The 13,706-nt window shown below is 51.5% G+C and overlaps 1 protein-coding gene across 1 annotated transcript in view; it reads left to right on the top strand.

The window, feature by feature from the left end:
• The window catches only part of CACNA2D4 (calcium voltage-gated channel auxiliary subunit alpha2delta 4), a 111,019-nt gene that overhangs the window by 85,757 nt on the left and 11,556 nt on the right, over nt 1-13,706 (top strand). The window contains exons 27-29 of the mRNA XM_029955242.1: nt 6,930-6,991; nt 8,049-8,093; nt 8,257-8,319. Of these exons, the coding sequence (XP_029811102.1) occupies nt 6,930-6,991; nt 8,049-8,093; nt 8,257-8,319 (170 nt within the window). The remainder of the gene's footprint in view (nt 1-6,929; nt 6,992-8,048; nt 8,094-8,256; nt 8,320-13,706) is intronic.

Below are 13,706 nucleotides of genomic sequence, written 5' to 3'. Positions count from 1 at the left end.
ACCCTTGAAATGCTCACATTTCGGTGGAAAAAAGTACCTATGGATTACCCGCTTCCAACTCGGGAGGAGGAAAGCTGCTGAAAGCTCTCTCCATCTTCCTTCCCCATGCTCCTCCAAGCTCTCCCTGCCCCCGACCGCCGCCCTCCTCTCCCTTCTCTCCCCTTCCCTTTGGAGAAAAAGGGGCAGAGAGGCCCTTAGGAATCTGGGTCTGTCTCTTGCTCAGAGATCTGCAGGGCAGTATCTTCCAGCCTGCCTGTGGAGAAGGAAAAACCGGACCCTTTTCCCGGTCAAAGGGTGATTTATTCCAGAGAAGGTCCTTGGAGGGGTTCACAGGGCAGCCCATCTGCCTGGCAGTCCTTCAGAAAAAGGCCCTGAGCCACACAGAGCTAGAGTCACATGGTCACACACAGATCACTGAGGCGCAAGGACCCCAGACCAGGGCTATTTAGGGAAGTAAAATTTGGGGCTGGCAGGCTCGGAGCTAAGGGGACTGGAGCTGGTGGACAGGTTGTCTGTAGTGCCCTGGAGTCAGCTCTGGAGGAACCAGGGGGAAGTGCAGCCCCACCCCATCTGGCTTGGCTTCTCTGGGCTCTTTGCTCTTATCTAGATAGGATAGGCTTGCAGAGGGGAAGAGGCTGGTATTCAAGAACTCAGAGGCCTCATTACTAACCAATCAGGATGAAGAAGTTGGGGAAATTGATATTCCAAGAGATGGCAAGTGTCTGATCCAAAGGCAAAGGACACCAGCAACTAAGCCAGAGGAGTCCCAGCCTGGAGCTCAGACCCCTAAGTGACCTTTCCTTGCATCTCTTAAAATCTTCCTGACAAGCGGATGGCATGGTGTGTTGGCAATATACGTCAGGGGTATCCTGGTGTCTCCCTTCCACTTTGCCTGTGTTCCTTGGGAGATTCATCATCAGGACTGGGGCAGGGGTGGGGGTCAGGTTGAGAAATCCCCAGGATGCCTCTGACAGATGCTACTGCACCATCCTTTCTGTCTGCTCTGCTGCCCAACACAGCAGAGGGGACCCAGACCGCTGTCCCAGGAGGAGAGAGGGCATCTTCTACCTGGGAATTCACCTACACAGAGGTCAAGTACATCCTACCCTTCAGCCTAACTGCACCCACCTACCTCTAAACAGACCACAGCTCCTCCAGCTCCTTCCCTGAATCTGAAACACCCTCCCTCCCCATGGGTAGCCTCCCCCTTCTTAAAAGCTGAGCCAGAAAGTCACTTCCTTTATCAAGTTTCCCTGGCTGGTCCACAGATTTGACCTTCTCCAATCTATGGCCTTTCTTTGGGGCACCCTTGCGGTTCGTATCACAGAAAATGTATATCAGCTTTCTGTGGGCTGGTTTATCTTCTTTCGTATACTATGAGCTGTTCCAGAAAACAGTCTCTGCCTCTCCCATACCCCAGTGCCTTCTTGTCAGCTGAATAAGGGATAGAAGGGAAGAAAGAGCTCAAGCCTAGGCATCAGGGGACCTGGAGTCTAGACTCTGCTGCTCATTAACTAGCTATTAGCTAGTTAATGAACCTGACAGCCCTGGGCCTTGATTTCCTGCTCTGTAGAATGAGGCGGGAGAATGATTGAGATTTTGAGTCTCCTTCTGTTACTGGCACTCTATGACCTTGAGCATCTGCTGGCAAACCAGCCTGCAGGGTAAAAGATGGGCCCCTCCTAATCTCACAGCTCTTGATCAGTTAAACCATCTCCAGGCCGAGTTATCAGGGCAGAGAAGGGGGAAGGACAAAGTAGCTATGAGAGCTAAGGGGTAAAGTGTGGAGGTGCTGACTCGCCGGGAGAATGGCTCCCGAAAGGAATCATTTCTCTGTGTGTGCATGTGTATGTGTGTGCACAGCTGTTTTGTTTTGCCATCTGTAATGACAAAGCAGCACCGAGGTGACAGCCAGGACCCTGAGCAGAGAGGTACATCTTGATAAGCCGTCTGCTGCTTCTGGCCTTATTGAGGCTCTTTGTTCGGTTGTCTGACAGTCAAGGGAATCTTAAAGAGAAGCTGCTTCAGAGGAAGGCACAAGAACATTGTGGAGAGGCAAAGATCGTTGTGCAGGGGCAGGGGAGAGAGGAAATGCAGGAGCAGGCCAGGGAAGGGACAAGGACAGGCGTGGCTGGGGGCAGGAGGAAGGGGCGTCATTTCTCCACCTCTGTCAGGTTGTAGTGGGACCTGGGCTCCAACGTCTGCCTCTGAAACATGGACCAATCGCGCACACACAAGATGGGGAGGTCTCTTTAATAACCCACTGGGGGAAGCAGCCTGGAGAGGCCAGTGCCGCACATTCTCTAGATCCCTTTGCTTGGATTTCTCTTCACCACGAGTTCTGTGCCTGACTGCAAACATAATACCATGAGGTATTATCTCCTGTACACAGCAGGCTTAGAGGAGGCACTGGGAGGGAGGGCGGCCAGCTGGTGCTCCCCGGAGACGGGGGCCCAGTGAGTTTCTGACAATAGCCGACCACCTGAGAGAGCAGAACAGGGACTCAAGGGCCACCCTGCCAGGTCTCCCAGGAGAGAAGGCTGGGCTCTCAGTGTCTGGGGTAAAAAAGTATAGCTTGGGTAGTAAGGCAGGAGTTGAACAGGATGTGAAATGATGAATGGCAGAACAGACGATTTGTTGTTGAAGATGCTCCCAGCTACCTCCCCCATTCTATACCAGCCCCTGCTGTCAGGATCTAGCAGTTCCTACCATGGGGAAGCTCTTTTTTGTCTCCTCTGAAGTCACATTTCTTAGTGGGCTCCCTCCTGGGCCTTCCAGGGAATCAGCACAGCTAAACCTTGAGGGTCTGAAGTCCAGATCTGTAAGAGGGCCAGGCTTCATATGGGAGGAAGGAGCTCAGCTCAGTCCTGAGCCCCAAAGAAGACAAGACAGTGAGATCTTGTAGAATTTGCTTCCCAGTCAAGTGGCTGACTCAATGGAATTCACAAATACTTACTTAGTTAGTTTAAAAAATAGTTGTTGTGGGGAGCCTGGGTGGCTCAGTCAGTTAAGCATCCAACGCATGGTTTCAACTCAGGGCATAATCTTACAGTTTGTGAGTTCGAGCCCCACATCAGGCTCTTCACTGACAGTGTGGAGCCTACTTGGGATCTTCTCTCTGTCCCTCTCTCTCTGCCCCTCTCCTGTTCTCTCTCTCTCTCTCTCTCTCTCAAGAATAAATAAATTTTCAAAAAACTTTTAGAAGTGATTATGGAGGGGCACCTGGGTGGCTCAGTCAGTTAGGCTTCTGACTTTGGCTCAGGTCATGATCTTGTGGTTCTGTGAGTTCAAGCCCCATGTTAGGCTCTGTGCTGACCACTCAGAGCCTGGAGACTGCTTCGGATTCTGTGTCCCCATTTTTCTCTGCCTCTCCCCAGCTTGTGCGCTTGCTCTCGCTCTCTCTCTCTCTCTCTCTCTCTCTCTCTCTCTTTCCCTCTCCCCAAAAACAAAATAAAACATCAAAAAAAAAGTTTATGGAGCCCCACAGTATGTTAGGTGCTATAGTAGGTGCTAGGGATCAGAACTTACTCTCCCTTGCCTACTACTAGACCCCATGCTAATAAGGTGAGACAGGCAAGAAATGAGAATAAAATAAATAAATCTTGTTGCTGAGAAACTAAAAGTGATGAAATAGAGAGTGGACTGTAAAGGAGTGAGCTTCTCTGTTTGGAGAGGTCAGAGAAAGCCTCTCTAGGAGGTGATGTTTGGGCTGAGATCAGATGATAAGAAGGAGCCAGCCATGTAAAGTTCTAGGGGAAGAGCATTTCAGGAAGGAAGCACAGCTGATGCATAACCATTTGAGGGAGAAGATGATTCATATTGAAATCAGAGAGAACGTCAGGGCAGGCTCCTGTGGGGCTTTGAGGCCATATTACAGAGGAGTTTAGATTTTGTTCCAAAACCAGGCATTGGAAGGTTTTAAGCAAGGGAATGATGTGACTTGATCTGCAGAAAGATCACTGTCATGGATATTGGGGAATGGACGGCAGAGAGGCAGGGAGACTGGTTAAGGGTTCAGCACCTTAATCCAAGTGAGAAATGTTGGTTTGGCCCAAGATGGTAGCAGCAGAGGGTGGTGCAAACAGACTTACAGTGTTTTGGAATAAGGGCTGCAGAACTTGGGTGGGAGAAGGGAACATGAAAACAATTTAATGGAATATGCTTCAAAGGGAGAAGTCTCAAGGAGGGTCACATTTTTGGGGAGGAAAAGCCAGAGCTCAGTCTTGAATAGGTGACATTTGAAATGCCTCTTGGTGACCCAAGTGGAGATGTAGGCAGTTGGAATGTCTTCAGTTCTACAAAGGACACCCAGATGCAAAGGACCCGGAGCTTGCCCTAGAGGAGCTTCTGGTCCAGTTGTGAGATGGAACGTAGGGGGACAGAATCTGCTTTGTTCCCCACTCCTCTCATTTCTAGCCAAGAGCTCAAAAACCTGTTTTATTAGGGAAAACTACCCCCCACCCCGCAAGATTCTCTGTGTTAGAGTCACAGTTTCTTCTGGCTCGGGAATGTCATGATTCCATGCAACCTGGCTCTGAGCAGGCAGAGTCTCATCTGAAAGCTCTTTGACTATGGAAGCGAAGGAAAGGAGTCAGTAGCCCAAAGAACTGATCATTCTAAGCATTGGTGTGACTCCTCTATGACAACTTCTAGAAGGTTCTTCTTCTTGCACTCATCTTCCTTCTACAGATGAAAGAAATGGTTTAAAATGTACTCTTAAAAGGTAGAAAGGAAGAGAGAGTGAGGAGCCACCTGTAAGTTTAGAGGGAAGCATGGAAGGGAGGATAGGGTGTGGTCACCAGCGCTGGACCCTCCAGCACAAGCCTCATGTGCTCAATCATGTGCTGTGTCTGTGTGTCTCGTGTCTCTGTCATGAGCAAGAAGGGGGTGTGCCTGTGCCCTTTCCACCCCTCCTCTCAGCCATCGGACCTTGCAGCCCAAAGAAGTGCACAGAGAACCCAAATGTTCCCATATCATAGAACCTGTTCCAGAAGGCTAGCAAAAGGTCCAGCCACAGAAGTGCCATAAAACTCCAAAGGAGGGGAGGGGCTTCTCAGGGTCTTGGATTTGTCATGTATGCTCTAGAATTGCATTGTCCAATATGGTGGCCACCAGCCATATGTAGCTATTTAAATTTAAATTAATGAAAATTAAATTAAAAATCTAAAATTCAGGCCCTCGATCATACCAGCCACATTTCAAGGGCTCAATAGCCACATGTGTCTATTGGCTGCTGTATGAGACAGTGCAGGTCTAGAACAGAAAGTTTAGTCAGACAGCATTGCTTTACAACAGTAGTTCCCAGAATATGGTCTCTGGACCAGTAGCATCAACATCATATGGAAACACTTTAGAAATGCAAATTCTCAGGCCTCACCCCAGACATACTAAATGAGAGACTGGGGATGGGGACAAACCTTCCAGATGATTCTAATGCATGCCAGAGTTTGAGAACCAAGGCTCTAGTGTAGAGTAATATTCTCCTCCATTAACTCTTTGAGCCCCAACAATCTTATACTCATTCTGCCTTCCTAGAGCAAGTATAATCATGGATCATTTTGTAGTTGAAGAAATAAATCCAAAGGTCACAGCTTTGGAAACCCAGGTCCCGGACTCTGGCCCCTTGACCCTTCCATGATCTCATTTTTTTTCCATAATATTTGTCTAGGATCATTCCATATTGAAAAAAAACAAAAGGATACACTTCTGTATCTCTGTACCATTCCAGAGCTCCAGCCCATTTAGAAGAGCTCACTGCTGAGTTTAGCAAGTCAGAATGGTCATGATGGAAGATCTCTCCAGTGAGTGGTCATTGGGGTGCCTAGAATGTCTTATTATTATGACATAACAGTCAGGAGCCCAGATCCATGCCCACTGTGTGGACGAGGGGACCACAGCCCCAAATGGGAGAGTGCTTGCCTAGAGAACAGACAGTTAAGAGCCTTAGGGACAGACCCAGCTGAGTCCTGGTTCTGCCTTTAGGGGCTGGGTGACTTAGGCAAGCACATCACCTCTGCAAGCCTCCATTTCCTCAGCTGTGAAGTCCGTATAAGAATAGAACTGGTCCACTGTGTGGATGAAATAAGCTCATGGATGTGAAGGTGACTGGCACTCCGAATTTTCAATATTATTATACCAGACAGTAGGAAGTCGACCTAGTTTTGTATTCCTTTTCTTTTCAATATAACCTGACTTTTCGTTATGTTCTCTGACCTCAGATTTCTCTTAGCATGTGAGCTCCAGCTCTCATCCTCTGAGTCTATTTGGGAACCAAAGAGGCACAGGTGGCCCTTGGACGTGGCATCATCAAGAGTAGCTTTGCCAGCTGGTAGCATCTCTAGCTTTCTGGAACCTACCTGAAAACCTGGGTAAACCTGATCATACCTTTCAGCAAGGAAAGAGCCTTCTTACAAAGTGGGGGAGACCCTGAGCAGGAATGGGCTTGAAATCTAGAAAGCCCCATGAGGGGCCCTGAATTCCGGTCTCAGCATACCGCTTTTGGTCCAATAACCTTGAACAAATGGCTCAGTCTCTCTGTCTCTGTTTCCATCGGTGGGAAACGGGAGAATGATGTGCCCAGTGCACTTGCCTTGATTTTCCCACGCTCAGAGAAGAGTGTGTCCTCATTGTTCTGTAGAACTTGGGCCTCATCTTTCTCTTCAGCATTTTCTGGTGTTGCCTGCTGTGGAGAGACAGAAGCCACCAGCCCGTCTGCTTTTCTCCCCACTCCTACTCCCCAGGAGCCTCGGCTCTCCAGCTCGCTGCCATCTGACTCAGCTCGGTGCTACCTCTCCCTTCAGTTCCTGCGGATGCACCTCCTCTCTCTGACTTGGATCTATTTTTTTCTCTCACTGTTTCTTCCCTCCCACCACCACCCTCCCCCCAAAACACACCATGGTCTTGCCCTCCTTCTTCCCACTTCCTTGTAGCGGTGGGCGTCCAAATGAGGCTGGAGTTCCTGCAACGCATGTTCTGGGCAGCAACCCGGCAGGTGGGTATGAAGGTGCCAGGTCAGGGTCAGAGGAATCACCTGTGGGTGAGGAGGGCCAGCTCCCCTGGGCTGCCCCCACTGCCCCTTGGCCCACCTCCTGGGTCCTCAGTCTGCTGTTGTGTTCCCTTCCTTCTCTGCCTGGCTCAGTTCCCTGCACCTCAGCCTGTGGACTCCCGGCCTTCCTCACCAGGGGCTCTGTCTCAGCTCAGACCTGGGGAAAAGGCAGGACACGGCACTCCCACCTGCCCTGACCCACCAGACAGAGGAGAGCACACCCCTCAGTCCCTCCAGCCAAGACCCTGGCCTCTACTGCTGTCCGTCCTGTGTTTCCCACTCCACCCCTGCATTCCCCACCTCCTCTCCCCTCCCCGGAGCCTGGAGCCCTCGAACCAGGCTCTTCCCCAATTCCCGGGTCTCCTCACTGCCCTCCTCAAGCTCCTCTGGCCAGAATCTACCCTCTGTGCCATGGCCACATCTGCGTGTTGCTGCATCCTCACTTTGAGTGGGTTTGGGAAACCACAGAATGAAGATAGAAGGGGTGGGAGGGGAAAGGGACACCAGCCCCATAACCTAGCAGCACCCTCCACATCAGGTGGGATCACAAAGACCAGGAGCCTCTGAGGCCACCCTGTGAGGCTTCCAGTGCCATGGGGCTGACCTCCTCCCTCACACGTGGGCTGTGGTGGTGGTGGCTCCTCAGATGAGGCTGAACCCGCCAGGGAGGGCTTGCTTCTCCTTGCCCTGACCCCACTAACACAGCTTCACACATGCCTCACACCACACATTACATTGTAAGCGCACACATGTACACTGCACACATACACATACAACGTCCTACACATGCACACATGCACACTGCACACATACACACACATACAGCATTGTCCTACACATACAATGCACACACCACATACACACCACATATACCATACACACACACAGACCAAACACATACAGTGTAAACCCCAATACATATATGAATATAACACACACACAACACCGTACAGATGCACATATGCAGGAATACACAACTTAGAATTTCTCCTCTTCCTTCCAGTGCGGCACTGCGGAGGGGCCATGCCCAGAGAGCTGCCAGGACAGTGTAAGTTCTTCCATGGGCCCCAGAACCACATCCTTCCCTGCAGTGTGGGCCACACTGGGTGCCTCTGCACTAGACATGCAGACCTGCCCTCCCAGACGCAGGGACGGGCAGGCCACGCAGGCGTCAGGGCCCAGACGTGACCTCCTCCTGGGTTTCTCCCCAGTACCTGGACTGCTTCGTCATCGACAACAACGGGTTCATCCTGATATCGGAGAGGTCCCAGGAGGTAAGGAATTGGGGAAGTAGAATTAGGGGGGAGTCGAGTCACCCCACAGCCAGACCAGTCAGGGAGAAGGCTAATGGCCCCAGGAAGTAATCCTGGTTTAGAGCAGAGGAGAGTAAATGGTCTGAAGAAAATGGAGTCTCTTCTTGAAACCAAGTCCGTATACCAAGATCACAAAATTCAGACACTTTTACACTCGGATGGTCAGACAAATGTTACTTCATTTTGTCTGTACCTCAACTGGCCTCCTCCCACGGTTGGTAGGGGATCTGCGCTCACAGTGAGGAGCAGCGGCCTGGCCAAGCACTGCCTAGGGGCCGCGTGTGTCCTGTGCTGAGGCCGTGCCGCTGGCTCCCAGAGTCCACACACTGTTGGACTGCCCATCGCACCGCTGCCCTCCGTCACATTCCCTCTCCACTTAGTCCACTCAGGCCACTGCAACATGAACAGACTATGTGGCTCATCCACAACAGGAATTTATTTCTCACGGTTCTAGAGGCCAGAAATCAAAAGCCAGGGTGCTGGTGTGTTCGGGTGAGGGCCCTCTTCCGGGACACAGACTGCTCGTGGTTTCCTCACGTGGTGCCAAGGGGAAGGGAGCTCTCAGGGTCTCTTTGATAAAGGCACTGATCTCATTCCTAGGGGCTCTGCCTTCATGATCTAGTCATCTCCCCAAAGCCCCGCCTTCTACCGTCACCTTGGGGGTTAGGTTTCAACATGTGGATTTGGGGAGACACAGTCAGACCACAGCGCCTTCCCCTTCTATCGTCATGGGGCCCAGGAGGGCCAAGCCTGCCCCACTTTGAGCTCTCTTCCTATCTAGACCTCCCTTGAGGAAAATTCTATTCTACCCCACCAAGCCTGACCCTCAGCTTCCCGGTGAAGAAGTAAAGGAAGGGAGGCAATCCTTTCATCTACCAGTCTGGCTGCACACTTAGCCTTCTTCCCTCAGGCACAAGGATGTCTCCCTGGCCCCAACATGTGCTCAGAAAGGCAGAAAAGAAAGTATAATCATAATTTTGTATTTGCTGAGCCCCAAACTGGGCCCCCAAATTAGTGGCTTATTTAGCCAGGAATCAAACTAAAAAAGAAGGCTGTTCAAACCTGAGCGAAACCTGAACATATTCACCTAAAAGTATTTCCTTGAAACAAGCCAGAAGCATTGAAAGGGCCTCCAGCCTGACGCTTAAGGGAAGGGATGTGGAATCTGATCCAATGTGAGTCTTGCCACTAATGGGATATGTAGTTTGTCTAAGCAGCTTCCATTATCTGTGCCTCAGTTCCCTCCTCTCTGATGTAAGGGGGCTCGACTACAGGATTTCTGAGTTCCTCCTCACCAGCCTGGGAGATTCTCAGCCCTGAGCAGAGCTGCAGGGCAAGGTCCTGGCCATGGCTGTCTCCACACAGACCACAGCCCCACAGCCAGTGCTCTGGCCTCTTCCAAGCAGAGCTCAGGGTCCAAAAGAACCATCAGAACATGGCGGGACCCATAGCATAAGAAAGAGATGTGAGAAAGAGGGAAACTGAGGAAGAGGCACCAATGGATCATGGAATCTGATTCCACAAGGAGAGCTTTCCGAATCAGCAGCGGTGGTGAAGAGAAAGACGATTTCACCCATTTTCCTCTGGTAGGCGCTGGGGGTGGGCTGATCATCCTGTCTGGGAACTGCCAATCATTCCCTGCATTCCCCGGGCAGCCCTGCTTTTCCTCTTTTTCCCTTTTGTGCTGGCGTTGACCCTGTCACTCTCCCCCTGTCAGAGCACCAGTCATCTTAGCATCTGCCTGTTGCTCTGGGAGAAAATGGGTGATAACAGAGGGATAACAGCGGACGGGAGGAGGGTGGGGAGGATCTGATGCTCTCGGGCATTCATGTGCTGACCCCTGCTGCCCCGGGGAGCTGCAACAGGCCTGTCTCCAGGTGCCTGTGGTGTTGGCTCTCAGGGGCCAGCGTTTCAGAGCCAGAGTGGAAGGCTGACAGCTGGTGAAGAGGGCAGCAAGACGTAGTGGGAGGACGGCCAAGCCTGGAGACCGTGCTCCGGAACAGCCTCAGCCAATGACTTCTGCAAAGGGGCCAGATAGTGTGTCGTTGGGCGTTTGGGGCCCCGCAACTCCTGTCACAACCGCCGGCTCTGCTGCCGGAGTGCAGAAGCAGCTACAGACTGTATGGAAACCATGAGCGGGCTCTGTTCCAATTCAACTGAATTGTGGACACTGAAACTGGAACTTTATACCATTTTTCTGCCATGAAACATTAATTTTTTTTCCAACCATTTGCAAATAGAAAACATTCTTAGCTCAAGGGCTAACATAAAAAGGTGGCGAGCCAGATTTGGCCCGTGGACCGTCATTGGCTGACCCTGCTCCAGAGGCAACAGGGCGACCTTGCAGGGAGGAAGCCAGGGGGGAAGCCAAGCCAGTATGGGGCCCCCACTTCCAGAGGAGCGGGCTCTCTGCATCACCCATTGGGCCCCTTTGGTCCTATTCTACTCAGATCACATTTGTTCACAAGACGGTACGACTTTGGATAATGTTTTTAAAAACAGTTATTTAGAGACTTAAATTTTATAAAGTATGTGTTTATTTAGCTTATTTACCCCTGTTTTCTCAACTATTATAACGCTGTATGTAGTCTTAAAAGCCATCCCAAATCCTTTAAATAATGAAGCAGGGTGTAAATGAAATAGAATTTAATCTTCATAATAGGGTTGGGGCCTTCCAGAAGCTCCTCTGGAGCCGCCACTGTGCTTGCTTACCCTGTCCTCTGACAGTCCATTGCTTCTGCTCCCTCCCTTCCCCCACTCTGGGGCCTCGGGAGGAGCACCACACCACCACCATCACCACCATCTCTGGTAATGGTATTTAGTCTCATTTTATCTTGGAGTTATGAGGCTGCAAGATGAGGTTCGCAACATGAAAACCAACCGCTACAGAAAAGCCCGACTTTGAGCCTAGAAATACAAGTGAAGATCAGTGACGGTGACCACAGGGAGATTGGCCTTATCTGGGGGGTATGGCAGGCCGCAAGCCCCAGCCTCCTAGGTGGCCAGTCCTCCTGTGGCCTGGGCGCCCACCCCAGGCCGCTCTGTTACTGCTTGGGGCAGAGTTCATTCCTTTTGCCGCACTTGGCTGAGTCTAATGGAATCAGGACCGAGGCCTCTGGGACCCTGAACACCAATGTCAGGCATCTCAACCCCCGGATTAAACTGATGCAAGTGCCAGGGCTCTGGGAGCAGTCTCTTGATGGAGTTCCTCTTTCCTCGCTCTGGACAACTCTGACCCTGTGACCTGAGCAGTGTCAGGTTAGGAGAGGGCAGGAAGGGAGGCACCGATGGTACAGCAGCACCAGACACAACACACACTGCCCACACACACCAGGCATAACACACAGTGACTCCATGGAGCATGGAACCGGCATAAAGGTGAGGGAGCCCTGGAAGAAGCAGGGACTGGACGGGAGGGTGAGCAGAAGCAATGGTGGAAGCGAGTGCTGTAGATCAGCTGTCTATCCTTCTGGTTTTGCTTTTTGTTTTAACTCCTACATATAACAACTCTGTAACAGTTATCTGTTGCATGTAACCATTTATCCCAACATGTAACGGCTTAGTAACGGCTTAAAGCCACCTGGCTTACTGTCTCACAGTTCTTGGGTGTGGCTTAGCTAGCTGATTCTGGCTCGGGGTCTGTCACAAGGCTGGAAGTAAGGTGTCAGCCAGGGCTGTGTACTCATGTCGAGGCTTGACTAGAGGACGGTCAGCTTCCAAGTTCACTCATGTGGTCAGTGACTTCTGGCCCCTCCACAGGACAGCTCACAACATGGCAATTTGCTTCATTAGAGTGAGCAATCCAAGAAGAGCCAGAGAGAGAGAGAGAACATGGTAGAAGTCACAGTCTCTTGGGACCTAGTTTCTGATATGACATTTCATCACTTTTACTATATTTTATTCACTAGAAGGAAGTTACTAGGTCCAACTTACCAAGAGACTGGACCCACCCGGAGCCATTTCAGAATTATTCTACCATAAACTCCTTCCCTCTCCCCAAACACACCCAAGTGCTGTCAAGAACCACATGGCCTGGCCCCTCCTCCAACTCATTCCTTCCCCCCCTCTTTTATCCCTAAGCCGCACAGTGTTGGGGGGCAGGGGTACTGGAAGCAGCAGCAGCGCTGGCAGCTTGACAGAAATGCAAGTTTTCCAGCCCTACCCAGACTAAAGAGATCAGAAAGTCCAGGTGAGGCCCACCAACTGTGCTGTGGCAAGGCTCCTGAGGATTCTGATGTGTGACAAAGTCTGAGATTCACTTCCTGGGCCTGAATGCCAGCTACTGTTGATCTGGACGCACTTTCCCAACTGGGCTAACATGCCAGAAGGCCCAGACCCCAGACTACTCCTTGTCCCTGCTGAGGTCCATCCAGGGGTCTTGTCACTGCTCCGGATGCAAAGATTCTTCCCAAAGTCCCTCCCAGCCCTTCCTCACTGCGGCCCTGCCGCCCAGAAAACAGTGTGAGTGCAATGCCCAAGGGCACCATCTGTGGTCTGCCCCAGGGAGGGGTGGCCTGGATCTCTCCTGGCCCTGATAGTGTTCCAGGCCTGCTGATTAGACATTTGGTCCCACTGGGCCTCTCTTCCAGCTCAGGACTCATTCTTTTAATAAAGAACTACAGATGACAGGATTACAGCCCTCTGCTGGGGCCTAGAAAGAGAAGCAGACAGCTGGGGCCAAGAGAGTGACAACAGCTTTATAGATCTTTGTAATGTTTACAGTGGATCTGTCACCCTGGATTTTGGGGACATCCTGTCATTTGCCTGTGGTAGCACCCACACGGGAGAGCTTCAAAATGGACCTCAAAGGGGCAGCAAAGGTAAAAAATCAGATGCCCCATCAGGATGTCTTTCCCTGAGGACTTGAATCTCTCAGAGGGAATGGCACCCTCTCCCTCCTTATCCCCAGCCGAAAATGATGAGCTTGTCCTCAGACCAGGGCCTCTGATGTGCCTGTCTTGAGCCTCAGCTCCTGTTTACCTGAGCTCCCCCTTCTCCTTCCCTATCCCCCTACACACCTACCATCCAAGTGCCCCCACTGTCTTCCAGTCACACGCCCAGCCAGCACAGTGGGCGTGGTAGACACGGTACTGGAGAAGCCCCCAGTGCCCCTGCCTGGCTCCTGCTCCTGACCACGCCCTCCAGCCCCCACCCCTCACCACCTGCCTCAGCACATCCCCAGGCTCTCCCACGCTCTGGCAGCAGAGCCTTCCTGGGGTCAGGGCAGCCTCACTTGGGCAGCTCAGGCTGAGTGCCTCCAGAGAAAAATGCAGCTGGCCACCTGCCCCAAAGGCACAGGCCCTCTGGATGGCTCTCTCCTTAGTGCAGTGCCAATGACCACTCCCTGG

This window comes from Suricata suricatta, chromosome 10, assembly GCF_006229205.1.
Source record: "Suricata suricatta isolate VVHF042 chromosome 10, meerkat_22Aug2017_6uvM2_HiC, whole genome shotgun sequence".
NCBI lineage: Eukaryota > Metazoa > Chordata > Mammalia > Carnivora > Herpestidae > Suricata > Suricata suricatta.
Note: the sequence above shows the minus strand (reverse complement) of the source record. Positions and strands in the feature narration are given on the sequence as shown.